Source organism: Callithrix jacchus, chromosome 1, assembly GCF_049354715.1.
Source record: "Callithrix jacchus isolate 240 chromosome 1, calJac240_pri, whole genome shotgun sequence".
In the NCBI taxonomy this organism is placed as follows: domain Eukaryota; kingdom Metazoa; phylum Chordata; class Mammalia; order Primates; family Cebidae; genus Callithrix; species Callithrix jacchus.
The window spans coordinates 191,729,307-191,756,459 of NC_133502.1; the positions used below are offsets into that span (position 1 = coordinate 191,729,307).

Here is a 27,153-nt window from a genome sequence, read left to right on the forward strand (position 1 = left end):
CAGGTGCACGCTCCTGTTTTCCTCCTAGGTAAGGGCTTGGTGGTTCTCTTACAGACCAGGAACCAGTGATGAATGCTCAGAACACCTCAGAACCGAAGAGCCTAAAATGGAATCTCTGGATTTTTAATTTTGGTCACATAGGCATATCCCTGCTACATAATAGGAAAGCCCTCTGATGAGCACATGGAGACCCCGTACAAAGCATTGATCTGTTATCAATACTGACAAGCTGATACAGACTGCTCTGAAACTCCCAGCTTCTTGGGAGGCTGAAGTGGGAGTCACTTGAGTCCAGGAGTTTGAGGCTGCAGTGAGCTCTGATCACTCCACTACATTCCAGCCTGAGAGACAGAGTGAGACTCTGTTTCAAAAAAAAAAAAAAAAATGCACACACGTGTGGTTATCACAGAGAATCAATAAAAGTACTTACATTATAGGCCAATGGTTCTCAGTGAGGGGGCAGTTTTGTCCCCTAGGGGACATTTGATAATGTCTTGTTGTCATAATTGGGAATGCTTCTGGCATCCTACGTTGTACAGGACAGCTCTCCCGCAAGGAATTATCTGGCCCCAAATGTCAGTAGTACTGAGGTTGGGAAACCCTGCTGTAGACTAGACCATTCAGTCTGTAATTTTATACATGGGGCTGTGGGGCATCTTGTTACATAAATAACAAATGTATATCTTAATATGTCTATGCTGCTATAATAAATTATCTGAGACGGGATAATTTATGAGCAAAACAAATTTATTTCCTCATAGCTCTGAAGGCTGGGAAGTCACAGGTCAAGGTGCCAGCAGATTCAGTGTCTGGTGAAGGGACATTTCGGATAGATGACACCCTCTAGGTATCCTCATATGGCAGAAGGAACAGAAGATCAAGAGGGAACAAACTCACTTCCCCAAGCCCCTTATAAAGTCACTAATCCCGTCTATGAGAGCAGAGCCTTTGTGATTTAATCACTACCCCAAAGGCCCCACTTCTTAATATCATACGTGGAGCTATTGAGGGATCTTGTTATTTATGTAAAAAGATCCCTTAATAGCCCCACGTATGATCCCATGTATGGGATTAAATTTCAATGTGAATTTTGGAGGAGGCACATTCAAATCAAAGCAGTTTTCATGTTGCTTATTTTACCGTTCCATGTATATTCTAAGTGGAAAAGTTGAGTGCCCTTATACTAATTCTCTCATCAAATATTCCTGAAAGCAACATTTTTTTCCTTTCAGAAATCTATATTATTACACCCAGTAAGTCACAACTTCAGGTTGACAAAATTGTGGGGAAAGGTGCTTTTCATTTAAGTGCCAGCATTTCGAATGTTCGAGTAAGCAATACAGAATGAGATTGTGTTCTTTTTATCTTCTTTCTTTTTGCAGGCTTTCATAGAGACCATGTTTGCCAGTAAAGCCCCTGTGGAAGAAGCCTTTCTTTATGCTAAGGTGAGCCTCAGATGGTTAGAACTGTCTTGTTGGAGGTGAATATAATAAAGCAATTTGATTTGCAGAAATGGCAGTGCAGTCTGCTTTCATGGTAGTGGTGACCAGCATGTCATTGGAGAGGATTTGGTTCTGAAATATTACTGGTCATTTATAAGTCTTAAACATACTGTGTTACAATTAAAGGAAATAAACTGCAAAGTAGAACAGATGATGATGAAGGGAAGATTTAGCAATGTGAGGTGACAAAAGTTATACTGTTTAGGTCAATGTAAAGAAGAGGCTGATGCCCAGGCATTGAGCTTGTGTAATCCCAGCACTGTGGGAGGCTGAGGCAGGCAGATCACTTGAGACCGGGAGTTCAAGACCAGCCTGGCCAACATGGCAAAATCCCCCATCTCTACTAGAAATATAAAAATTAGCTGGGTGCATTAATGCATGCCTATAAATCCCAGCTACTTAGGTGGCTGAGATACGACAATCACTTAAACCGAGGAGGCACAGGTTGCATTGAGCCAAGATCACACCACTATATTCCAGCCTGGGAGACACAGCAAGACTCTGTTTCAAAAAAAAAAAAAAAGAAGAAAAGAGGTGGAGGCCAGGCATGATGGGACACACCTGTAATCCCATTACTTTGGGAGGCCAAAATGGGAGGATCACTTGAGCCCAGGAATTCAAGACCAGCCTGGGCAACCTACTAAGACCTCCTCTCTACAAAAATGAAAAAAACAATAGTTGGGCATAATGGCATACCTGTAGTCCAGTTACTCTGGAGGCTGAAGTGGGTGGATGGCTTGAGCCTGGAAGGTTCAGGCTACAATGAACTGTGATTGCCCAACTGCAGTCCAGCCTGGGTGACAAAGCAAGACCCTGTCTCAAAAAAAAAAAAAAAATAGAGGCTGAGAAAGTGCTTTAGATAGTGGCAGATACTCACCAATTTCCAGCTCCATCCTGTATCCTGGAACATAGTGAAATTAGTAGGATTACAGTTTTCCTAGATCCCTTTTTCACTTTTCCATAGTATTTAGATTCGTAGCTATTTGAAAGATTTAAATGAGCAATTTAGAGCTGTTAAAAATGTAAGCCACATTTCAGTGTTTAGCTAAATAAGAATAAACAAATAGTAACCTTATATGATTGTATTTCAGGGCTCAGCCTTCATCATAGTTTTCTGTTTTCTGGACTTCATTTTAAAATTATAAGAAATTTAGAGAACACTAAGGAAAAAAGAACAGATTTAATAGGATTTAATAACAGGCTTTGTGGGTACTAAAAGAGTATACGCACATAGAATATAGTACATGGGATGAGAATAAAAACAGTGGACTGAAATTACAGCATAAAAGGTTTGGTTAGATATGATGAATAGTTTTCCAGTAATGACTGAAGTACTGGTATGGAGGAATGAGCTGTTGAAGAGAGCCTGGGCTACAGAAACCCTTTGAGTCATACCTTGCTGCTGTTTTTCACAGTTTGAATTTGAATGCCGGGCTCGTGGAGCTGACATCTTAGCCTATCCACCTGTGGTGGCTGGTGGGAATAGGTCAAACACTTTGCACTATGTGAAGAATAACCAACTCATCAAGGTATGTGAAATGCCCTTAGTGCTACTTCCGCTTGGTCCAGATACCCTAGGAGGAAACCTACTAACCTCCTGGTCCCCTAACCTTTAGCTTTCACAAATTAGTTGACATTTAAAAAGTATTATATTGTTTTACAGACATTATCTCATTTTATCCTAAAATTAGCTCTGTTAGAAAGGAGCAATTATGAACATGCCTGCTTAACAGATGAGAAAAATGAACTTTAAAAAGTAAAACAACATAGGCCTGGCATGGTGGCTCATGCCTGTAATCCCAGTACTGAGAGGCCAAGACAGGCAGATCACTTGAAGTCGGGAGTTCGAGACCAGCCTGGCCAAAATAGTGAAACCCTGTCTCCACTAAAAATACAAAATTTAGCCAGGTGTGGTGACACATGATTGTCATCCCAGCTACTCCAGAGGCTGAGGCAGGAGAGTTGCTTAAGCCCAGGAGGCATAAGTTTCAGTGAGTCGAGATCACACCACTGTGCTCCAATGCTCCAGCCTGGGCTACAGAGCAAGACTCTGTCTCAAAATAAACAAATAAAAATTTAAAAGTAAAGTAACATGTTAGCGCAGAGCCAAATAGTCTATTGTAAAGCCTCTGCTAATTTCATAATAACTCTCCTTCTCTAAGAACTTGCAGCAACAACAATGAGCCAGATTATCAGGGAAGAAAGATTTTAAGAAATCACTATTAGCTGTAGGGAACAAACATGTCTTTTATGATTTTCTTTCCATGTGGCTATGCAGATGAAGAAATTGTGTATTCCTTTATTAAGTCCATTTCTTTACTGATTTACTATTTGGTAAATCCAAAAGAAAAATATATCAAACATGTAAATTACACAGCACAGTTAAAAAAAAAAAAAAAAAAGGAATACCCATGAACTAAGCATTGAATTTTAGAGCTAGAAAAGTAGGTGGCTGTGTTTGAATAAGGCTCAGCATACCACTGGCATACCAACTTATATAGGATTTTTTTTTTCTTTCTTTTTTTTGTTTGAGACAGAGTTCACTCTTGTTGCCCAGGCCGGAGTGCAATGGCATGATCTCAGCTCACCACAACCTCTGCCTCCTGTGTTCAAATGATTCTCCTGCCTCAGCCTCCCAAGTATCTGGGATTACAGGCATGCACTACCACACCTGGCCTATTTTTGTATTTTTAGTAGAGATGGGGTTTCTCCATGTTGGTCAGGCTGGTCTGGAACACCTGACCTCAGGTGATCTGCCCACCTCAGCCTCCCAAAGTGTTGGGATTACAGGCTTGAGCCACCGTGCCCGGCCTTTTTCTCTCTTTTTTTATATGCCAACAAAGCGAAGGCATATGGGTGGTTTTTTTTTTTTTTCCTTAAAAAAAAAAAAGTAATAATACTGATATTTATAATGTGCTAATGTTTACACCTAGTAATTCAATCCCAAGAAGTCTGGTTCCAAAGCCTATGCACTTAAACACTATGCATTGCCACCTTTATTGAAGCAATGTGAATTCATCTGAAAAGTTTTGTTTTGTTTCATTTTTTTTGTTTTGTTTTCACATGCCTCCTATTTCAAACATCTGAAAAGTTTAGATGCTGTGTAGATAAATAGAAGAAACCAGCGATTAGTGTCCTTTAAATTATAGCTTTAAAAAAGAAAACAGGCCTGGGCGCAGTGGCTCACAGCTGTAGTCTCAGCACTTTGGGAGGCTGAGGCAGGAGGATCAGGAGGTTAGGAGTTCAAGACCTGCCTGGGCAACATAGTGAAACCCCATCTCTACTAAAAATACAAAAATTAGCCACGTGTGGTGATACACACCTGTAGTCCCGGCCACGCAGAAGGCTGAGGTGGGAGAATCACTTGAACCTGAGAATCAGAGATTGCAGTGAGCTGAGATCAAGCCATTATATTCCAGCCTGGGTGACAGAGTTAGACTCCCTCTCAATAAAAAAATATATATATGTGGTAGGCATGGTGGCTCACTCCTGGAATCCCAGCACTTTGGGAGGCCAAGGTGGGCAGATCACCTGAGGTCAGTTCGAGACCATCCTGACCAATAAAAGGAAACCCTGTCTCTATTAAAAATACAAAATTAAGGCCAGGTGCTGTGGCTCACGCCTGTAATCGTAGCACTTTGGGAGGCCGAGGTGGGTGGATCACCAGAGGTCAGGAGTTCAAGACCAGCCTGGCCATCATGGTGAAACCCCATCTTTAAAAAAAAAAAAATTGGCCAGGCACGGTGGCTCAAGCCTGTAATCCCAGCACTTTGGGAGGCTGAGGCGGGTGGATCACAAGGTCAACAGATCGAGACCATCCCGGTCAACATGGTGAAACCCTGTCTCTACTAAAAATACAAAAAATTAGCTGGGCATGCTGGCACGTGCCTGTAATCCCAGCTACTCAGGAGGCTGAGGCAGGAGAATTGCCTGAACCCAGGAGGTGGAGGTTGCGGTGAGCCGAGATCGCGCCATTGCACTCCAGCCTGGGTAACAAGAGCGAAACTCCGTCTCAAAAAAAAAAAAAATTAGCCAGGCATGGTGGCACATGCCTGTAATCCCAGCTACTCGGGAGGCTGAGGCAGGAGAATTGCTTGAATCCAGGAGGTAGAGGTTGTAGTGAGCCAAGATCACGCCATTGCACTTTAGTCTGGGCAACAAGAGTGAAACTCCATCTGAAAAAAAAAAAAAGAAAGGCTTAACAACTTATGAGCTAACCCACTTTAACATAATCTTAATTACTTTGTTCCAGGATGGGGAAATGGTACTTCTGGATGGAGGTTGTGAGTCTTCCTGCTATGTGAGTGACATCACACGTACCTGGCCAGTCAATGGCAGGTAGGGCTTCTACAGAGTAATATATCCCACTGCTTCTTAGGAGTATGAGCTGGAATATAGCTATATTTGGAATGAATGACTAAAGAAATCCTATGGGTCCATTCTTGGTCACGTCAGGAGCAAAGCTCCTAATTATTTTCTAAGACTGTTTTGTCCATCATATCACAGGATGAGACACCTAGAAACACCTAGGTCACTAACACACAAAGATATTTTTGTAGGAGATGGGTCTCACTGTGTCATCAAGGCTGGAGTGCAGTGGCTATTCAGAGGCCCAGTCATAGCTGACTGGAGGCTAGAACTCCTGTTCTGAAATGATCCTCTCTTCTCAGTCTCCTAAGTAGCTGGTACTATAGGCATGTTGCCACCATGCCTGACTCACAGACATTGAAAAAAAAATAAATTTAAAGTTGATTTTTTTTTAAATATAAAAGTAATATTTAAGTTATGGTAGAACAGCTTGGTTGGATTAATCCTCCATAGATAATAATTATAAAATCTGGACAAAATATTAAAAATAACTATTTGAAGGCACCAGAGATCCCTTTGTAGTTCATATGTGTGATGATTGGGTGTTCATGTACAGGTATGAGATGTGCTACCCTCAAACATTCTTATAAAGTCAGCACATTACCGATCTGACATGAAAAAAATAAAAGGTGCCAGAGAGCTTTCAATAATAGGCAGAAACTGTACCAGTCCATTATTAAAAAACTATAATGGACTGGGTACGGTGGCTCACACCTGAAATCCCAACACTTTGGGAGGCCAAGGTGAACAGATCACCTGAGGTCAGGAGTTTGAAACCAGCCTGGCCAAAATGGTGAAACCTCATCTCTACTAAAAATACAAAAATACTCCAGAGGCTGAGGCAGGAGAATTGCTTGAACCCAGCGGGTGGAGGTTGCAGTGAGCCAGGATTGGACCACGACACTCCAGCCTGGATGACAGAGTGAGACGCTGTTTCCAAAAAAAAAAAAAACTCGACCAACATGGTGAAACCCCGTCAGCAAGACTCAGTCTCAAAAAAAAAAAAAAAAAACCGTAATGGCTAAATTTGGTTGTTAGGGCTTTTTGCCTGAGGACATTGCCCAACGCACGTAGCTTGAGCAGCAGAAAGCCACAGCCTTATTGATTTAAGACATCAGAGAACAGATTTAGGTGCTGGCAGAATAGCCAGAAAGATGAAGGAAACCCTTGAGAAGGGGTTGCAGAAATTTTGAGCCCCAAAATCTGCATACAGAATATTCAAAAATCCTTGGCTGATCACTAAACTATGTGTTGTGAGGAGGCCTCATGAGGCTCAGCAAAATACCAGCAGCTAAAAGCTAAATAAGGGCCAGGCGCGGTGGCTCAAGCCTGTAATCCCAGCACTTTGGGAGGCCAAGGCGGGTGGATCACGAGGTTAAGAGATCGAGACCATCCCGGTCAACATGGTGAAACCCCGTCTCTACTAAAAATACAAAAAATTAGCTGGGCATGGTAGCGCGTGCCTGTACTCCCAGCTACTCGGGAGGCTGAGGCAGGAGAATTGCCTGAACCTAGGAGGCGGAGGTTGCGGTGAGCTGAGATCATGCCATTGTACTCTAACCTGGGTAACAAGAGCGAAACTCCTTCTCAAAAAAAAAAAAAAAAAAAAAAAAAAAGCTAAATAAATTTAGCAGAGACTATAGTTGCTTCCCAGTGAGAACAGAGTTTGTAGGTTGAAATTATCCAAGTTAACAAAAGTACTAGACATCAGAAGAAACAGGTAACTGTGACCTGTAATCAAGAAAATCTAATCATGAAATAATCCTGACCAGAGGCAGTGGCTCAGGTCTATAATTCCAGCACTTTGGGAGGCTGAGGCAGGCGGATCATCTGAGGTCAGGAGTTCAAGATCAGCCTGGCCAACACGGTGAAATCCTGTCTCTACTAAAAATACAAAAATTAGCTAGGTGTGGTGGCAGGCGACTTGAATCGCAGCTATTCAGGCGGCTGAGGCAGGAAGATCACTTGAACTCGGGAGTGGGAGGTTGCAGTGAGCCAAGATTTACTATTACACTCCATCTTGGGCAACAGAGCAAGACTCTGTCTCAAAAAAAAAAAGCCGGGGGAGGGGTGAAGAAATGATCCTAATGTTCTAATTAGCAGAAGGACTTTAAAGTAGCTGTTATAGATATGTTAAAGGAAGATGTAGACATAATGAGTAAACAGATGGAGAATCTCAATGAGAAATAGAAACTAAAAAGAATGAGGGATTATGAGAAGATAGCAGCAGGAGGATAGTTTTTTAAACTTTCCAAATTGTCAAATAAACAGCAACTAGCTAACAAAACCAAACACTAGGTAATATTTATTACCTCAAAATAGGTACCTCATAATTCACTAACATTCAGTCTATAACTGCACAATTAGCAAAATCTAGACCGATAAACTGTATATCAAGCAGCCTGGATTCTTAAATTATAAGGAAATGAAAAGAGGTGGAGGAGGAGCCTATTAACTGAAAGAGATTTTAGTTATATCAAATCTATTACAAATGAGCACAGAAATTTATCTTGGGGTGAATATTTGGGTGATACATATATGTAGATAGAGTTGTTGTGTTTTTTTTTTTTTGAGACAGTTTTGCTCTTGTTGCCCAGTTGGAGTGCAGTGGTGCTATCCTGGCTCACTGCAATTCAGCCTCTCGAGTAGCTGGGATTACAGGCATGTGCCACCACACCTGGCTAATTTTGTATTTTTAGTAGAGATGGGGTTTCTCTATGTTGGTCAGGCTGGTCTCAAACTCCCAACCTCAGGTGATCCGCCCGCCTCGGCCTCCCAAAGTACTAGGATTACAGGCATGAGCCACCACGCCAAGCCGATAAAAATATTTTTAAAAACACAAAGACAGCCAGGCAAGCTGGCTCACGCCTGCAATCACTTGAGCTCAGGAGTTCAAGACCAACATGGGCAAGATAGTGAAACTCAGACTCTACAAAAAACTACAAAAAAATTAGCCAGGCATTGGTGGCACATGCCTGTAGTCCCAGCTTCTTAGGAGGCTGAAGTGGGAGGACTGCTTGAGCCCAAGAGACAGAGGTTACAGTGAGCTGAGATTGTAACATTGCACTCCAGCCTGGGTGACAGAGCCAGACCCTGCCTTAAAAAATAAAAAGGAAAAATCACCCACAATGACCAGACATAGTTACTCAGTTCCAGTCTCAGTTACTCAGGAAGTTGAGGCAGGAAGATGCCTTGAGTCCAGGAGTTCTAAGCTGTGTCTACTGTGTTGATCAGGTATCTGCAACAAATCTATCATCAATATGGTGTCTGCTGAGGAGCAGGGAACCACCAGGTTACCTAAGGGGAGGGCTGAACTGGCTCAGGTCAGAAACAGCAGGTCGAAACTGATCAGTGGTGGGAGCAAGCTTGTGAATAGCCAGTACACTCCAGCCTGGGCAACATAGCAAGACCCCATCTGTTAAAAACAATTTTTTTTTTTAAATGAAAGGAATAGGGAGTGACTGCTAGCAGATACAGGATTTGGGAAGGGATAGTAATGAAAATTTTCTGGAATTAGTAGTGGTGATGGTTATACAACGTGAATACACTTAAAACCACTGAATTGGCCAGGCGCGGTGGCTTACGCCTGTAATCTCAACACTTTGGGAGACTGAGGTGAGCAGATCACCTAAGATCGGGAGTTTGAGACCAGCCTGGCCAACATGGTGAAACCCCATTTCTACTAAGAATACAAAAATTAGCTGGGCATGGTGGTGCATGCCTGTAACCCCAGCTACTTGGGAGGGGTTACAAGAATCACTTGAACTCAGGAGGCAGAGGTGGCAGTGAGCTGAGATCATACCACTGCACTCCAGCCTGGCCCATAGAGCAAAGCTCAGTCTGAAGGAATTTTATGATAAATGAATTATATCTCAATAAAAATGATAAATTCAGTCAGGCGTGGTGGCCCATCCTATAATCACAGCACTTTGGGAGGCCAAAGCAAGCAGATGACTTGAGCCCAGGAATTCCAGACCAGCCTGGGCAACACGGCAAAACCCCATCTCTACTAAAAAAATTTAAAAGTGCTTCCTTCGGCAGCACAATACAGAGATTAGCATGGCCCCTGCGCAAGGATGACATGCAAATTTGTGAAGCATTTTATATATAATCATGAAAGAAAAAAATTAGCCAGGCATGGTGGCATGGGCCTGTAGTCCCAGTTACTAGAGAGACTGAAGTGGGAAGATCACCTGATCCCAGGAGTTCTAGGCTGCAGTGAGCTGTGACTGCACTGCTGTCCTCCAGCCTAGGCAACAGAGTGAGACTGGGTCTAAAAAAAAAGAAAAATTAAATTATGTGTAAATAACAGTAACATGAATAAAAAATCACAATTAACTACAAAAGTTAGGATATGGCTAGCATGGTGGCTCACACCTGTAATCACAGTGTTTTGGGAGGCTGAGGCAGGAGGATCACTTGAGGCCAGGAGTTCAAAACCATCCTGGGCAACACAGCAAGACCTCTATATCTACAAAAAAAATTGGCCAACCAAGGTGGCGCACACCTGTAATTCCAGCTACCGAGGAGGCTGAGGTGAGAAAATTACTTGACCCCTGAAGTTTGAGGTTACAGTGAACTATGATCACTGCACTCTAGCCTAGGCAACAGAGTAAGGCCCTGTCTCCAAAATAAAAAAGGTAGGATGAGGGTTGCTTATTTGAAAGATTGTCATTATTCTGGGAAATATAGAAGGGTCTTCTTGGGATAGTCTACCAAGTTTTTTTTTTTTTCAATCTGACTGGTATTCGCCTTATAATGCTTTTTTTTTTTTTTTTTAGACAGCGTCTCTCTGTCACCCAGTCTGGAGTACAGGGGCGTGATCTTGGTTCACTGAAACCTCTGCCTCCCGGGTTCAAGTGATTCTCCTGTCTCCACCTCAGCCAAGTAGCTGGGACTACAGGCATTGCCACCACGCCAGCAAATTTTTGTATTTTTAATAGAGCCACCAAATAATTTCTTAAGGTTTATGTTTGATTGATTTGTTTAGCTTTCTGTATCTGTGTTTTGTTTTACAATAAAATTTTTTTTTAGTTTTTAAATGAAAATTTTAAAGCTGAAAAGTACATTAACTGAAACGGGAAATTCACTAGGTGGATTTAACTGTAAATTGCAAACAGCAGAAGTTTGCGAACTTGAAGATAAATACAAATTATCCAGTTGGAAGAATAGAAATACCTTGCAGAAAGGCCAGGTGCAGTGGCTCATGGCTGTAATCTCAGCACTTTGGGAGGCCGAGATGGTTTGATCACTTGAGGTCAGGAGTTCAAGACCAGCCTGGCCAACATGGTGAAACCCCATCCATACGAAAATACAAAAATTAGCTGAGTGTGGTGGCAGGTTCCTCCCAGCTACTTGGGAGGCTGAAACAGCAATCCTCCCATCTCAACCTCCCAAGTAGCTGGGATAAGAGGCATGTGCCACCATGCTTGGCTAATATTTTGTTATTTTGTAGAGACAGGGTTTCACTATGTTGCCCATGCTGGTCTGTAACTCCTGGGCTAAAACTGTCTTCTTGCCTTGGCCTGCCAAAGCACTGGAATTACAGGCATGAGCTACCATGCCTAGCCAAATTCTAGGTATTCAAGAGAAGTAAAAACATTTCTCAATAAAAGGAGTTGCACAAGGACATTCATAACAGCATTTATTCACAATAGCATAACAACCAAAATGTCCATCAACAGGAGAATGAATATGGAAATTATGGTCTGTTCATACAATGGAATACCACTCAGTAATAAAAAAGAACATTTTAATTACTGATTGACTGTTTTTTGTTACTGATTGAAGCAACACCACAGATGTACTGCATAGATATGCTCAGTGAAGGCAGCCAGACACAGGAGTATATACCGTATGATTCCATTTATATGATGTTTTAGTTTAGGCAAACTAAGGTCAAAATAATCACAACGGCATTTGCCTCAGAAAGTAGGGATATTGACTAGAGATGGACATGAGGGGTGGGTATAGTCATGCCTATAATCCTAGCACTTTGGGAGGCTAAGTCAGGCGGATCACCTGAGATCAGAAGTTGAAGACCAGCCTGACCAACATGGCAAAAACTCATCTCTACTAAAAATACAAAAATTAGTCAGGCATGGTGGCAGGCACCTATAATCCCAGCTATTATTTGGGAAACTGAGGCAGGAGAATTGCTTGAACCCGGGAAGGGCAGAGGTTGCAGTGAGCTGAGATTGCACCACTTTACTCCAGCCTGGGCAAAAGAGCGAAACTCCATCTTAGAAAAAAAGAAATGAACATGAGGAAGCTTTCAGGGGAGGTGGAAATGTTCTGTATAATGGTAGGAATATGGATTATCAGTTAGGATTCTCCAGAGAAACAGAACCAATAGGACATGTATGTGTGGGCGGGCGGGCGGACAGATAGATTTTAATGAATTGGCTCATGCAGTTGTGGTAGCTGGTCTCAATCTTACAAGGCTAGGCCAGTAAGCTAGAAACTCAAGCAAGTGTTGAATCACAAGGCTTGAGTCCAAAATCTATAGGGCAGACTTCAGTCCAAACTCAGGCAGGGTTTATATTATAGTCATGAGGCAGAATTCCTTCTCCAGCATACCAAAGCAATTGTGACATTTGTGTTTATATATTGTGGTTTACCTTTTGGTTTGTGTTTCAGCCAGCCAGCCAGCCAGCCAAACTGTTAGAACTTTTCTGACCCCTTCAGTTATAACATTGAATCCAGAATCTCAGATTAGTGGACCCATATCATAAAGTTGCCCAATGCAACTCTGTTCCTTCTACCATTATCCCCCACCATAAATATTCATTCCTACCCATATTCCCAGATTTTTGTCCACTGGAAATTGGAAACATCATGCAGTTCTTTTTGCAATGGAGTGGACCTGCTCATGGGTCACACTTTCTACCTAACTTGGAGCCTGCTGGGACTTGAGTGTAGTTACAGTTCTAGAAGAACCAAGGCAACTATCGCAGGGGGGACATACCTATAGGTTTTCAGACAAAACAGGGTTAACTTTCTCAGATGGGGGTAGAAGGGCTGCTTCTGCTGGCAACGAAGACTTAGCAGAGTTTAGGAATTCATTGTCCCCATAAAGTTGGGTTTGGCACATGCATTTGTCAAAATTGTACAGTTCAAATATATGCATTTTAGTGTATATAAAGACACTTTGGGAGGCCAAGGCAGGAGGATCGCTTGAACTCAGGTGTTCTAGACCAACCTGGGCAACACAGTGAGACCTTGTCTCTTTAAAAAAAAAAAAGGTTATATTATTTAGTAATACTGTGGTGAGGTGAGTTATGGGTGCATTTATAGGTGATAAAATAATGAACCTAGAAGATGGGTACATAGGTGTTCTTTTGCTGTTATATTTAGCCATTCTTCTATTAGGGGACATTTAGAGTTTGTCTAATAATTTACATTTATTAAAAAATTACAGTGAACATATTAGTACATTCAGCTTTATTTTATTTTTATTTTTATTTCTTTTTTTTTTTTGAGACACAGTCTCTCTGTGTTGCCAGGTGCCAGGCTGGAGGGCAGTGGCGCAATCTCAGCCCACTGCAACCTCTGCCTCCCAGGTTCAAGCAATTCTCCTGCCTCAGCCTCCCAAGTAGCTGGGACCACAGGTGCATACCACCATGCCCAGCTGATTTTTGTATTTTTAGTAGAGACCGGGTTTCACCATGTTGCTCAGGATGGTCTTAATCTCTTGACCTCGTGATCTGCCCACCTCAGCCTCCCAAACCGCTGGGATTAGAACCACTGCGCCCACCCTCTTTTTTTTTTTTTTTTTTTTAATATAAAGATGGGGTTTCACCGTGTTGGCCAGGCTGGTCTCTAACTCCTGACCTCAAGTGATCCACCCACCTTGGCCTCCCAAAGTGCTGGGATTACAGGCGTGAGCCACTGCGCCCGGCTCTTCTTAGGATATATTAGAGTAAAATTATAAGTTCTATTTGAGCATCTTTAAGGCCTTTGATGTAATTAGCTGTATTAATTTATACTCTTAACAACAGTATGTGAGAATATGTATCATATATCATCCCAGTTTTTTATATTATAATTGTTAAAGAAACTGTTATTCTAAAGACATTTAAGTGTTAGTATGTTACCAGTAGCCAAGATGTTGACTAGTTTATCCCATGGTATCTACTTCACCGGTCAGAAGTGGGTCCGTAGGCTTTCCTGCCTTTTTTAAAAATGGTTGTCTGTGCTGTAAGGGATTAGACAGGATCAGGGCTGAGCCTTGTCCACCCACTGACTGTGCTCATACCTGGGTGCTTCTTTGGGCCCTATTTCATGTGTCTCCTGACTGTTTGAAGGAGAGACTGTGTTGCTGCTCTAGCTTGAAAGCTTGTTGCACTTCTTACTGAGCACCTAGGACGTGATTGAGCTCCTGGCCATATTGATAGATTGATACTTATTAAACATCAACAGTGCCCCAGCAGCAGCAGCATCTTGGGGTTTTCTAGTCAAACTTAGTAGCAAATTTCTTATAATATCAGCTTATCTAAGTTCAGGTTCTTTGGTTTTCCTGTTCCCAGGTTCAGCGCACCTCAGGCAGAACTCTATGAAGCTGTTCTAGAGATCCAGAGAAATTGTTTGGCCCTCTGCTTCCCTGGGACAAGCTTGGAGAATATTTACAGCATGATGCTGACCCTGACAGGACAGAAGCTTAAAGACTTGGGGATCATGAAGAACATTAAGGAAAATAATGCCTTTAAGGTACTTCACTTCTCTCAACCCCAGTTCTCAAGAACACCTAACATGCTGCTAGTGTTTTTACTCTATATAAAGCTAATTAGATTTAGAATGAGACAGATGCAGTGATTCATGCCTGTAATCCCAGTAGTTAGGAGTCTGAGGCAGAAGGATCACTTGAAGCCAACCTGGGCAACATAGCGAGACCCCATCTGTTTACATATAGATACACACACACACACACATGGTTTTTTATGTTTAAAAAAAAAGAAAAGATTTAGAAATAAGAGGGATTTAGCTTTAACATGGATTAAAACTAATGAAGTCAGTAATTATTTCTTCCAGAAGATGGCAGCACATCCTGATTCATTACATGCTGCATAACTAGCTCAGTATTCAGAAAATATAAAATGAAGTCTGATGCAGACAGGGTGAAAAAGAAAACAAGAAATGAGGAGAAGCCTGGGAAACATAGAAGACTCTCTCTCTACAAAAATTTAGAAGTTAGCCAGGTGTGGTGGTGTACACCTTTAGTCCCAGCTACTTGGGATGTTGAGGTGGGAGGATCACTTGACCCCAGGAATTCAGGGCTGCAGTGAGCTATGATCATAGCACTGCACTCCAACCTGGGCCACAGAACAAGGCCCTGTTTCTAAAATTAAAACAAAAGAGAGAGAGAGAGATTTTTTATTTTTATTTTTTGAGATGGTGTCTTACTCTGTCACCCAGACTGCAGTGCAGTGGCGTGATCTCAGCTCACTACAACCTCTGCCTCCCAGGTTCAAGCAATTCTCATGCCTCAGCCTCTTAAGTGGCTGGGATTACAGGTGTGCACCACCATACCCAGCTAATTTTTGTATTTTTAGTAGAGACGGGAGTTTCACCATATTGGTCAGCCTGGTCTCAAACTCCTGATCTCATGATCCACCCACCCCGTGCTGGGATCATAGGCATCAGCCACCATGCCCAGACGAGAGATTAACTTTTAATCCTTTTATAGGTTGTTCTGGAGGTCAAAGGAGAAGATATTTGTTGGTTAAGTGACATTTTTGAGACTTCAGCAATATTTCCAAAGGCCACATCATTCATGAATTTGTTCTGCATCCAAAATGTGATAATGTTCAGTAAAAATGTAAAACCTCAGCTTTAAAATTAAGATGCTAGATGTCCAAGTCAGACCATTAGGCATCTCCTGCCTCCAAGTTAAGGCGTCTAGGAATTCTGTTATCAATAAAAAGGAAGCTATAAATTGCCTGTTGCTCAGACCAACAAATCTTTAATTGATAGAAATACCCAAGCTAACTGGGCATGGTGTCTCATACCTGTAATCCCAGCACTTTGGGAGGCTGAGGCAGGCGGGTCACATCAGGTCAGGAGTTCGAGACCAGCCTGGCCAACATGGTGAAACCCCGTCTCTACTAAAAATACAAAAAGTAGCCAGGCATGGTGTTGCGTGCCTGTAATCCCAGCTACTCAGGAGGCTGAGGCAGGAGAATAGCTTGAACTCCGAAGGTGGAGTTTGCAGTGAGCCAAGATCATACCACTACACTCCAGCCTGGGCAACAGAGCAAGACTCCCATCTCAAAAAAGAAAAAAAAAAAAAAAAGAAAGAAATACCCAAGCTGATAGGTGCCCAAAAGTATGCCTTCTCCATAAGTTGCTGTGAGATACTTAGGGTCTCCAGAGTAGATTCCTGAGAGGGATATGTGAGCGAACATTAAAACGAGAACTGTTTTAATAGTCACCAAGAAAAGAGATTTTTTTTTTCCTTTCCTTTATTTTTACCTTTCCTATGGTACTGAAGAAAAGAGACTTTCATTTGCCACAGTCATTAGTTGGGATTACCCAAGTCAGCATATATGTAGTATATTAAATAGTGGGAATGGAAATGTGGATTTATGAGAATGCCACTGGCAGAATTGCATATGAGGTCGCAGTTTTTCCGGTGCCTGTAAGTATTAGTCCAAGGATGGATTAAACTAAAGTGGCAAAACGGTGGGGGAGATATGAGCACATATCTCACTGATTTATACTTGCCCATCATTCCCCGTAAGAGGGCATTGCTCTAATGATACTGTGATAATTTTCCAGGCTGCTCGAAAATACTGCCCTCATCATGTTGGCCACTACCTTGGGATGGATGTCCACGACACTCCAGACATGCCCCGTTCCCTCCCTCTACAGCCTGGGATGGTAATCACAATTGAGCCAGGTGAGGAGACTGTTATAACAGTAGTATGAGGTAAACATTGTTTGTTTGTTTTTGAGATGGAGTTTCACTCTTTCACCCAGGCTGGAGTGAAGTGATATGATCTTGACTCACTGCAACCTCCGCCCCCCCGGGTTCAGCAATTCTTCTGCCTCAGCCTTCTAAGTAGCTGATATTATAGGCACCCGCCACCATGAATGGCTAGTTTCTATATTTTTAGTAGAGACAGGGTTTCACCATGTTGGTCAGACTGGTCTCAAACTCTCATCCTCAGATGATCTACCTGTCTCAGCCTCCCAAAGTGGTAGGATTACAGGTGTGAGCCACCATGTGTGGCCACATTGTTTATTTTTACCTCAACCAAAGTAATTAAGTTAGAAGAGACAGGAAAAAGAGTCTCTCCAGTGTAGAAGATAATTTTATTTTAGATTTATCTTTCTTATTCTTTTTTTTTTTTTTTTGAAACGGAGTTTCGCTCTTGTTACCCAGGCTGGAGTACAATGGCGCAATCTCGGCTCACCGCAACCTCTGCCTCCTGGGTTCAGGCAATTCTCCTGCCTCAGCCTCCCGAGTAGCTGGGATTACAGGCACGCACCGCCGTGCCCAGCTAATTTTTTGTATTTTTAGTAGAGACGGGGTTTCACCATGTTGACCAGGATGGTCCCGATCTGCTGACCTCGTGATCCACCCGCCTCGGCCTCCCAAAGTGCTGGGATTACAGGCTTGAGCCACCGCGCCCGGCCTTATCTTTCTTATTCTTATTTAACATCACACAATTTGTTCCATTTGACTCTTCCAATAAACAACAGATGGGAAATACTTCCTATAAGCAGATGTTAAGAAATGAATCTTTTTTAATCCTGCCTTTGCTGGGGCCAGTTTGTACTGGTCTCCCATTTAGTACTAGGGGGCTCCTCAAGCTTCCAGAGCCCCCAGTGCTTGCATGCAGAGAGACACGCAGACACACTATACTCTCAGTCTCAACACCTCTGCAAGCTGCATTGATCTACCCAGCACCATCCCACTCCTTAGTATCCAGTGCCTTCCTCATAAGCTTTGGAGAAAGCTAACAATTAGATAGTTACCTAACTGGAGTGGTCCTGGGTCTTGGGCGGAATTCTGAAGAGAAGCAGTGGTCACAGTTATGTGAAGATTGACATTGTCAGAGTTGATGGTTAAACACTGATGCTGGTTTTGTTTTGAAAAACGGCTAAATTTTTTTATCTAAATTTTAGATTCCAAGTATTTTAATCTCTATATAAATTATGGCTGTGGAATGTCTTTTATGCCACTCTTTGAACCCAGTCATACATTGCTATCTGTGCCCATAGATACATCATTTAGTTCAATCTGAGTGGTACCTGGGTGCTTCCTTAGACTGTGCTACATTTTCCTTTGCTGATCTCTTTTTTTTTTTAATCACAGAGGCGGTATCTGTGAGGATAGTGAAAGAAGTTTACAACTTCTTTCTTATGAAAAGACCTGTTGTATTTCTTAACTTCATGATTAGAAAGGGTACCTGGGGTTCCTACATTTTTCCAAATGTACATTAAAGTCTTTCAGTTTCTCCTTTATTTTACATTATGCACATCAGATATATTTAAACCTTGAAAGGAAAACAAAAAATTTCATAACAACTGTTTCTGCAGCTTCCAGTTATCAAGGCTGATAATCTCTAAATAATTATTTAATACATTTTAAATGTATTTTGTCTTTATTTTTGCCAAGTGCTTTTTCCAGGGTACTCTTAGGCAGGGGAAGAATGCACTTTTATAATCTCTTTGTCCCCCACATATATTGAGGTATTTTTATTTTTTTTGAGATAGAGTCTCGTTCTGTCACCCAGGCTGGAGTACAATGGCATGGTCTCGGCTCACTGCAACCTCCGCCTCCCGGGTTCAAGCGATTCTCCCTCCTCAGCCTCTGGAGTAGCTGGGACTACAGGCACCCACCACCACAGCCAGCTAATTTTTGTATTTTTAGTAGAGACAGGGGTTTCACCATGTTGGCCAGGCTGGTCTCGAACTCCTGACCTTGTGAACCACCCACCTTGGCCTCCCAAAGTGCTGGGATTACAGGTGTGAGCCACCGCGCCCAGCCATTGATGTACTTTTAAGTTAGGTAACTTTACTGGCCTGCTTGAGCCACTAGAATATGACAAAATCATGGTCAGCATTGCCATAGTTGTATGGAGCTTATAGTCCATTTTACAGATAATCGGAATAATTTTAGTAATGATACCAGCAGGTGTTGACCATTATATACCAGGCATTTTGGCATGTATTATCTCATTTAATCCTCACAATTATTAGGTAGGTACCATAAAGATCCAGCACTACAGAGGAAGGAATTTTAACCCAGAGGTTAACTTACTTGCCCCAAAGCACCCAGTTTCTTTTTTTTTTTTTTTTTTTTAATGATTACACACAACTTTGCTCAAAACCACCCAGTTTCTGTCATTCCTGAACAGCATGTTCTTCTTTCTACTTCACAGGCATTTATATTCCAGAGGATGACAGAGATGCCCCAGAGAAGTTTCGGGGTCTTGGTGTACGAATTGAGGATGATGTAGTGGTGACTCAGGACTCACCTCTCATCCTTTCTGCAGATTGTCCCAAAGAGATGAATGACATTGAACAGATATGTAGCCCAGCCTCTTGACCTTCACTGCAGCCCACATGCACTTCAGGTTCAAGATGAGTGTATGCTGGCATCCCTGCACATGTGCTTTCTGAATATCTCTCTGTGTGCATTTATATACATATTCCATTTGGGAATACAGCAGCTGTGTGAATGTATGTAATCATGTTTGTGTGGGTTTTTTCTGTTTTAAGTAGTTAGAAGTCTGGAAAAATGAATTTTTGAATAGTATGTTGCTGCAGCTTTGGTAACATTAATTCTATAGAATTTATGACCAGACAAGTTTAATTTTTAAACATAAAGAAAGGTCTTGTTTACATATGTCCATATATTCCAGTTAACACATTTAAACATATAGAAAATTCACTTCTTTCAAGTCCTTCCCTTTCTGTTCTTTTGCTGAGATCCACCCAATATCATAATAAGTTTGTGTGATGCCTGTATTTTTAGCTAATCACCAAGGTCTCTGCTTATGCTAAAATTCACCTGTTGGTGATTGTGGGTGGCCAATACATTCCTTATGTAACTCCTCCCTACCTATTCTAGATCCTGCGTGTCTACTGGAGCCACATGAACCCTCAGGGGAACTGGTGTCCTACGTTCTTACTAGTCAGCCACAGTCCAGGTTCCATCAACAATAGCTACCTACCAAACAAAACAGTTGTGAGCCTTTCTTGCCATTTGGTTGCCCAGGATCTGGAAAGTGTTCAGATTCTTGATAAAGAAGGAAATGGAAGAGAAAGAAAAGTATGTATGTATCTACTAAATATCCAGACATCAGGGCTGGGCACGGTGGCTCATGCCTATAATCTCAGCATTTTGGGAGGTCAAGGCAGGTGGGTCACTTGAGACCAGGAGGTTGAGACCAGCCTGGCCAACATGGTGAAACCCTGCCTCTACTAAAAATACAGAAATTAGTTCATGCCTGTAATCCCAGCTACTTGGGAGGCTGAGACATGACAATTGCTTGAACCTGGGAGGTGGAGGTTGTAGTGAGCTGAGACCATGCGACTACACTCTAGCCTGAATGACTGAGCGAAACTCTCTGCTTCCAAAAAAAAAAAAAAAAAAAAAATCCAGACATCCAGATGTCTTTTCTCTTCAATTTAAAGATGATTTCTTAATGATGCCTTCAAAAATTAATAAAAAGAAAAAAGAATGATTTCTTTCCCAGATATCCCTGTTCCCTCTATGGATTCTTAATCCACTGACCCTCACGGGTTATCCTTGTAGCTATGCAGAGGCAGATCCTCTACTTACTTACCGTGTCAGAGTCACAAAGTCACAGTCGTGGCACCGTTTTCAGAGAAGCACCCCTGTTATCATTCTGTGATTTCCTCTAGTGCTAATAAAAACAAAATACGAATCCACCAATAAATATCTTGATTCCTATCTTTCTCTGATATTAGCACTGAGCGTGCAGTGGTAAAGAGTCATTTCTTTTTTTTTTTGGAGGGAGAGGGAGTCTCACTCTATTGCCCAGGCTGGAGTGCAGTGGTGCGATCTCAGCTCACTGCAACCTTCCCCTACCGGGTTCAAGCAATATTCCTGCCTCAGCCTCCCAAGTAGTTGGGGCTACAGGTGAATATTGCCATGCCCAGCTAATTTTTTGTATTTTAGTAGAGATGGGGTTTCACCATGTTACCCAGGCTGGTGTCAAACTCCTGAGCTCAGGCAGTCTGCCCACCTTGGCCTCCCAAAGTGCTATGATTACAGGCTGTGAGCCACCGCATATGGCCTAAGTCATATTTCTTTAAAACCAACATTGGATACAATTATACAGCAACTCAGTGTGCAAGGTGAACAGGGCTAGATTACCACAGATAGCTTATTTAGGAGCTTCTGTGATAGAGGGAAGCTTTAAGAGCCAGTGTGTTCATCTCCTTTTAAACCTGGATATGGGCTCAAGATGTATAAAACATGCCAGTCGTTACAACACAAATTTGAGGGTCTTTTTTTTTTTCTAAAGACGGGGTTTCACCATGTTGGTCAGGCTGGTATTGAACTCCCAACCTCAGGTGATCCACCCACCTCGGCCTCCAAAGTGCTTGGATTACAGGCGTGAGCCACCACGCCCAACCTATTTGAGGGTTTTTAAAAATATATATATTTGTATTAGGGAAGCACAAGCTAGGGGATTAACAGTCTCTGCAGTGCTGAAAGTTTACCTATCTTATCAGGGAAACCCAGGGTACAGAGTGAAAAGCAGACAGGCAGTGACTTCCTCAAGAGACAGATAATGTGAAAACAAAAGTGATACAAATTGTATCCTGACAGTGCTAGCCCATGAATGCGTTGGTTTGCACACCTTATCTAAGCAGCTCTTGGAATGGAGGCTGCACAGCTGGAGTCTCCGTCCCCCATACCTACCCTTCTTCCTCCCTCCAATTTCTCAATCTAGTGCTACTTTTTAAAAGAAGGGGAGGGAAATAACTCCAGGACTGTGGCTTCTCACTTCCTGAGCTCTGTGCCCCCAATGACCCTTTCCTTGGATTGCGTTTCCTTTTTTACAATCCAGGAATAAGGAATTTCTTTTCCTTTCTTCTTTTCTTTTCTTTTTTTTTTTTTTTTTTTTTTGAAACTGAGTCTCACTATCGCCCAGGCTGGAGTGCAGTGGTGCAATCTCGGCTCACTGCAACCTCCGCCTCTGGGGTTCAAGCAATTCTCCTGCCTCAGCCTCCTGAGTAGCTGGGATTATAGGCACCCACCACCATGCCCAGCTAATTTTTGTATTTTTAGTAGAGACGGGGTTTCACCATGTTGGCCAGGCTGGTCTCAAACTCCTGACCACAGGAGTTTGAGTCTTTCTGACCAGTAATCAGAAAGACTACTGTGGAATTCTAAATTTGCTAGCTAAAAGCCTAGGTGGCTTCTATGTATAGCAGCGTACTTGGATGTGAAACAGACTTCTGGTGAGATTCCAGTCAAGTTCTATAGACGTTACTGGTAGTGAGACAGACTACTGTGGAATTCTTCTGGTGATTTTTAGTCCCTTACCCAGGTATGTTATCCTTTGGGTCCCAGATTAACTATAGCAGCTAAGTATTGGAATCAGACTTTTAGAACCATCAAGATAGCATAATGAACATCTCATAGTAATGTTTTATGGGCTGTCTGATATATTCAGGATTTGTTGAGCAGATAATTATGCACTGTGCTGTGTGTGATCTTATTCATGCTTAGCCATGCCACAGACACCCCACATTTACTTGTTTTTTTTTTTTTTAAATACAAAGAACACTATTAACTTATTGGATATAGGCCAGGCGCGGTGGCTCAAGCCATAATCCCAGCACTTTGGGAGGCCGAGGTGGGTGGATCACGAGGTCAAGAGATCGAGACCATCCTGGTCAACAAGGTGAAACTGCGTCTTTACTAAAAATACAAAAAATTAGCTGGGCCTGGTGGCGCATGCCTGTAATCCCAGCTACTCAGGAGGCTGAGGCAGGAGAATTGCCTGAACCCAGGAGGCAGAGGTTGTGGTGAGCTGAGATCGTGCCATTGCACTCCAGCCTGGGTAACAAGAGCAAGACTCCGTCTCAAAAAAAAACTTATTGGATATAAAATAATTTTATGTTTCTAATGTCAGGAAATGACCCATTCCACTTAAGCAAGTTTTCCAAATAATTAAAATTTAATACTTCAAGAATAAAATGTATCCAGATATTTCTTAAAATTCTTAAAATTTAGGTTAAAATTTGCTGATCTCTTACTTTCAATAAAGCTGGGACTTGAAGACTTCCCATAGTTTTCAGCTGCCTTGCAAGTTCATAAACTTGTAAGTATACAAAGGTCAATAAGATAAATTCAGAGTTTTAAGGTAAGACCTTTATGTTAGCTTTTAAATTTTTTTTAAAGTTTTTAATTGACATAATAATTGTATATATTTACAGTGTACAAAGTGATATTTTGCTACATATAGTGGATAGTTAGATCAGAACAATTAGCATATCCATCAGATTGAACATTTATCATTTGTGTAGAGCCGTTAGTTTTTTGTTTTTGTTTTTGTTTTTTTTTCTGAGATGGAGTCTAACTCTGTCTCTAGGCTGGAGTGCAGTGGTGCCATCTTGGCTCACTGCAACTTGCGACTCCCAGGTTCAAGTGATTTTCCTGCCTCAGACCCCCTAGTAGCTGGGATTATAGGCACGCACCACCATGCCCAGCTAATTTTTGTATTTTTAGTAGAGACAGGGTTTTACCGTGTTGGCCAGGATGGTCTCTCAATCTCCTGACCTCGTGATCCACCCACCTTGGCCTCCCAAAGTGCTTGGATTACAGGCATGAGCCACCGTGCCCAGGAGCCTTTAGTTCTAAGTATGACAGATAATATATATACCAGGTGCTCCTATTAAGAGCCTTAATTTTTTTTTAAATTATTCAAATGTTATCACTGGAATTTTCCTCCTTGAACTGAAGATATACTACCATTTAAATGAAGGAAACTTACCTGGATAGCCAGTGTCACATGCTTTTATGTATTTATCTCAGGAATTACTATTTTTTTCTCCATAATTAGGAAACAGACTGTGTTCTTTATTTGAAACACAGCAGTGGAAATACTAGAGTAAAGCTGGGTGTAGTAGCTCATGCCTGTAATCCCAGCCCTTTGGGAGGCCAAGGAGGAAGGGTCACTTGAGCCCAGGAGTTTGAGACCAGCCTGGGCAACATAGAGAGACCTTGACTCAACAAAAACTTTTAAAGTTAGTCAGGTGTGGTGGTGTGCACCTACAGTCCCAGCTACTCAGGAGGCTGAGGTGGGAGGGTCGCTTGAGCCTAGGTGGTCAGGGCTGCAGTGAGCCATGATTGTACCACTGCACTCCACCCTGAGCAACAGAGCAAGACCCTGTCTCAATAAAAAAGAAAAACTGGGCCGGGTGCAGTGGCTCACGCCTATAATCCCAGCACTTTGGGAGGCCGAGGTGGGTGGATCATGAGGTCAAGAGATCGAGACCATCCTGGTCAACAAGGTGAAACCCTGTCTCTACTAAAAATACAAAAATTAGCTGGGCATGGTGGTGCATGCCTGTAGTCCCAGCTACTCAGGAGGCTGAGGCAGGAGAATTGCTTGAACCCAGGAGGTGGAGGTTGCGGTGAGCCGAGATCGTGCCATTGCACTCCAGTCTGGGTAACAACAGCGAAAATCCATCTCAGAAAAAAGAAAAACTGGAGCAAGAACTCTCCTCTTCTCATAGTATCCACGTTAGTAACTTACTGTACTCTGTGTACATCTTCTTTCAAAACCTTGCTTTTTTCTCAGTTTTTATAAGGTGAGAAAGGGAAAAACCTTCCCAATAGAAATACTGTCTTAAATGAGATTAAGATCCATAAAACAAGTTAAATCTCCGTATAAAAACATTGCAACTCATTAAAACAGAAAACCGTACCTTTGTTGTGTTTTTCCAAATATCCATACCCACACCCTGTTCAGCTTTGTTAATAATACAAAGATCACAAATGGGAAGCACAACTGCTGCTTCTCCCTCTCCTGTTCCCACGTCAGAGATGGAGAATAAAGCACAGTGAGCTATTCCACCAGTCCAGCAGTGACCTCAGAGGCCTTTGTAACAGTGTTTCCAATAACTGCTGCTAATAAAACAGAGTTAGAATATCTGCAGTCATTCAACTGTGTTTGATAGCTGAGAATGTAACTTGTTTGTGTGTCTATTAGAAAATTAGGAAGGCCCCACAGATAATAGGGGCGTAAGGGGCCCTGCTTGAAAGAGGGTTTTATGGTATGATTTTTAAAAACTTTTTTGTCTATAGCTCAAAACAAGTTTTAAGCCTGAGAAAATATACTTTAATTTGAGATGTTTTTAATGCTCCTAGAGTAATGAAAAGATGAATGAATGTATAATTAAAGCTTAACAGAGCAGTTTTATAAACTGCCTGGATTCTGGCTGTGCTGCTGTTCTCTGCCAGTGTGTCTCTGAGTTAGAGCATCATTACTGTTTGAATGGGAGGACGCAATGGAACCAAGGCTTCCTGGAGTTGCTGTGCAAGAGTGAGAAAACTTCCATCTTTACTAGCGTTTCTTAATGCTTTCTGTGACTTTTGTGCAATTACATAAGTTAAATTTAGAAAAATGCTGTTACTTTTTAAGGCATTACTATTCGCTGAAAGTAGATATGTCATTCCCCATCAAGGGTAAAGCATTTGTTACTGTCGTTAAAAAAAAATAGGCCGGGTGCGGTGGCTCACGCCTGTAATCCCAGCACTTTGGGAGGCTGAGGCGAGTGGATCACGAGGTCAGGAGATAGAAACCATCCTGGCCAACATGGTGAAACTCCATGTCTACTAAAAATACAAAAATTAGCTGGGCATGGTGGCACATTCCTGTAATCCCAGCTACTCGAGAGGCTGAGGCAGGAGAATCACTTGAACCAGGGAGTCAGAGGTTGCAGTGAGCCAAGATCACACTACTACACTCCAGTGTGGTGACAGAGTGAGACTCCATCTCAAAAAATAAACAAAAATAAAAACAAACTATAAAACTATATAGAAGTATATGGTCTGTGTGTGTGTTACTGTAGAATTTTCAGCTGGGCATGGTGATTGGTGCCTGTAATCCTAGCTAATCAGGATGCTGAGACAGGAGAATCGCTTGAACCCAGGAGGCAGAGGTTGCAGTGAGCCGAGATTGCGCTATTGCACTCCAGCCTGGGTGCCAAAACAAAACTCAGTGTCAAAAAAAAAAAAATTGAAAGCAGGGACTCAGTTATTTGTACACCAGTATTTATAGCAGCATTATTCACAATAGCCAAAAGGTAGAAAAATCCATATATCAATATAAATTTTTTAAAAAAAGAAAGAAAAATCCAAATACTGATTGATGGATGAATGGATAAACAAAATGTGTATACATGCAATGGAATATTATTCAGTTTTCTAAAGGATTGAAATCCTGATACATGCGACAACATGGATTAACCTTGAAGATATTATGCTAAGTGAAATAAGCCAGACACAAAAAGACATATATTGTATGATTCCACTTAGATGCAGTGTCCAGTAGTCAAATTCATAGAGACAGAAGTAAAACAGTGTTCACCAAGGGCTGGGGAATAGAAAGTAATTGTTTAGCAGGTATAGAGTTTCAGTTTGGGCAAATAAAAAAAGTTCTAGAGATGGATGGTGGCAAGCGTTGCACAACAATCTGAATATACTTAATGCCACTGAACTGTACACTTAAAATGGTTAAAATTAGTCCAGGCATGGGGGCTTATGCCTGTAATCCCAGCACTTTAGGAGGCTGAAGTGGGTGGATCAATTGAGGCCAGGAGTTCAAGACCAGCCTGGCCAACATGGTGAAACCCCCGTCTCTTCTAAAAATCAAAAATTAGGCCAGGCGCGGTGGCTCATGCCTATAATCCCAGCACTTTGGCAGGCCAAGGCGGGTGGATCACGAGGTCAAGAGATCAAGACCATCCTGCTCAACAAGGTGAAACCCCATCTCTACTAAAAATACAAAAAAAAAAATTAGCTGGGCATGGTGGTGCGTGCCTGTAGTCCCAGCTACTCGGGAGGCTGAGGCAGGAGAATTGCTTGAACCCAGAAGGCGGTTGCGGTGAGCCAAGATCGTGCCATTGCACTCCAGTCTGGGTAACAACAGCGAAACTCTGTCTCAAAAAAAAAAAAAATTAAAAATTAGCCAGGCGTGGTGCACACCTGTAGTCCCAGCTACTCTGGAGGCTGAGGTGGGAGGATTGCTTGAGCCTGGGGAGGTCGTGGCTGCAATGACCTGTGATC

The 27,153-nt window shown here is 42.2% G+C and overlaps 1 protein-coding gene, 1 non-coding gene and 1 pseudogene across 4 annotated transcripts in view; all 3 read left to right on the forward strand.

The window, feature by feature from the left end:
- XPNPEP3 (X-prolyl aminopeptidase 3) overlaps positions 1 to 20,796 on the forward strand; it is a 71,196-nt gene extending 50,400 nt beyond the window's left edge. The window contains exons 5-11 of one of the 3 annotated variants that reach the window (XM_035266493.3): positions 1,383 to 1,445; positions 2,918 to 3,031; positions 5,755 to 5,840; positions 14,399 to 14,579; positions 16,647 to 16,767; positions 19,259 to 19,466; positions 19,951 to 20,127. In XM_035266493.3, coding sequence (XP_035122384.1) covers positions 1,383 to 1,445; positions 2,918 to 3,031; positions 5,755 to 5,840; positions 14,399 to 14,579; positions 16,647 to 16,767; positions 19,259 to 19,425 — 732 coding nt within the window. In that variant the 3' untranslated portion in view covers positions 19,426 to 19,466; positions 19,951 to 20,127. Of the gene's footprint in view, positions 1 to 1,382; positions 1,446 to 2,917; positions 3,032 to 5,754; positions 5,841 to 14,398; positions 14,580 to 16,646; positions 16,768 to 19,258 lie in introns of all 3 variants that reach the window. The other 2 variants (XM_002743800.6, XM_078334825.1) reach the window with 2 other exon arrangements.
- Positions 6,381 to 6,484, forward strand: LOC118148482 (small nucleolar RNA U13). Its single transcript, XR_004735306.1, has one exon. It is a non-coding gene; the product is annotated as a small nucleolar RNA U13 (small nucleolar RNA).
- Positions 9,898 to 9,981, forward strand: LOC118148309 (U6 spliceosomal RNA; annotated as a pseudogene).
- Positions 20,797 to 27,153: the final 6,357 nt, after the last annotated feature.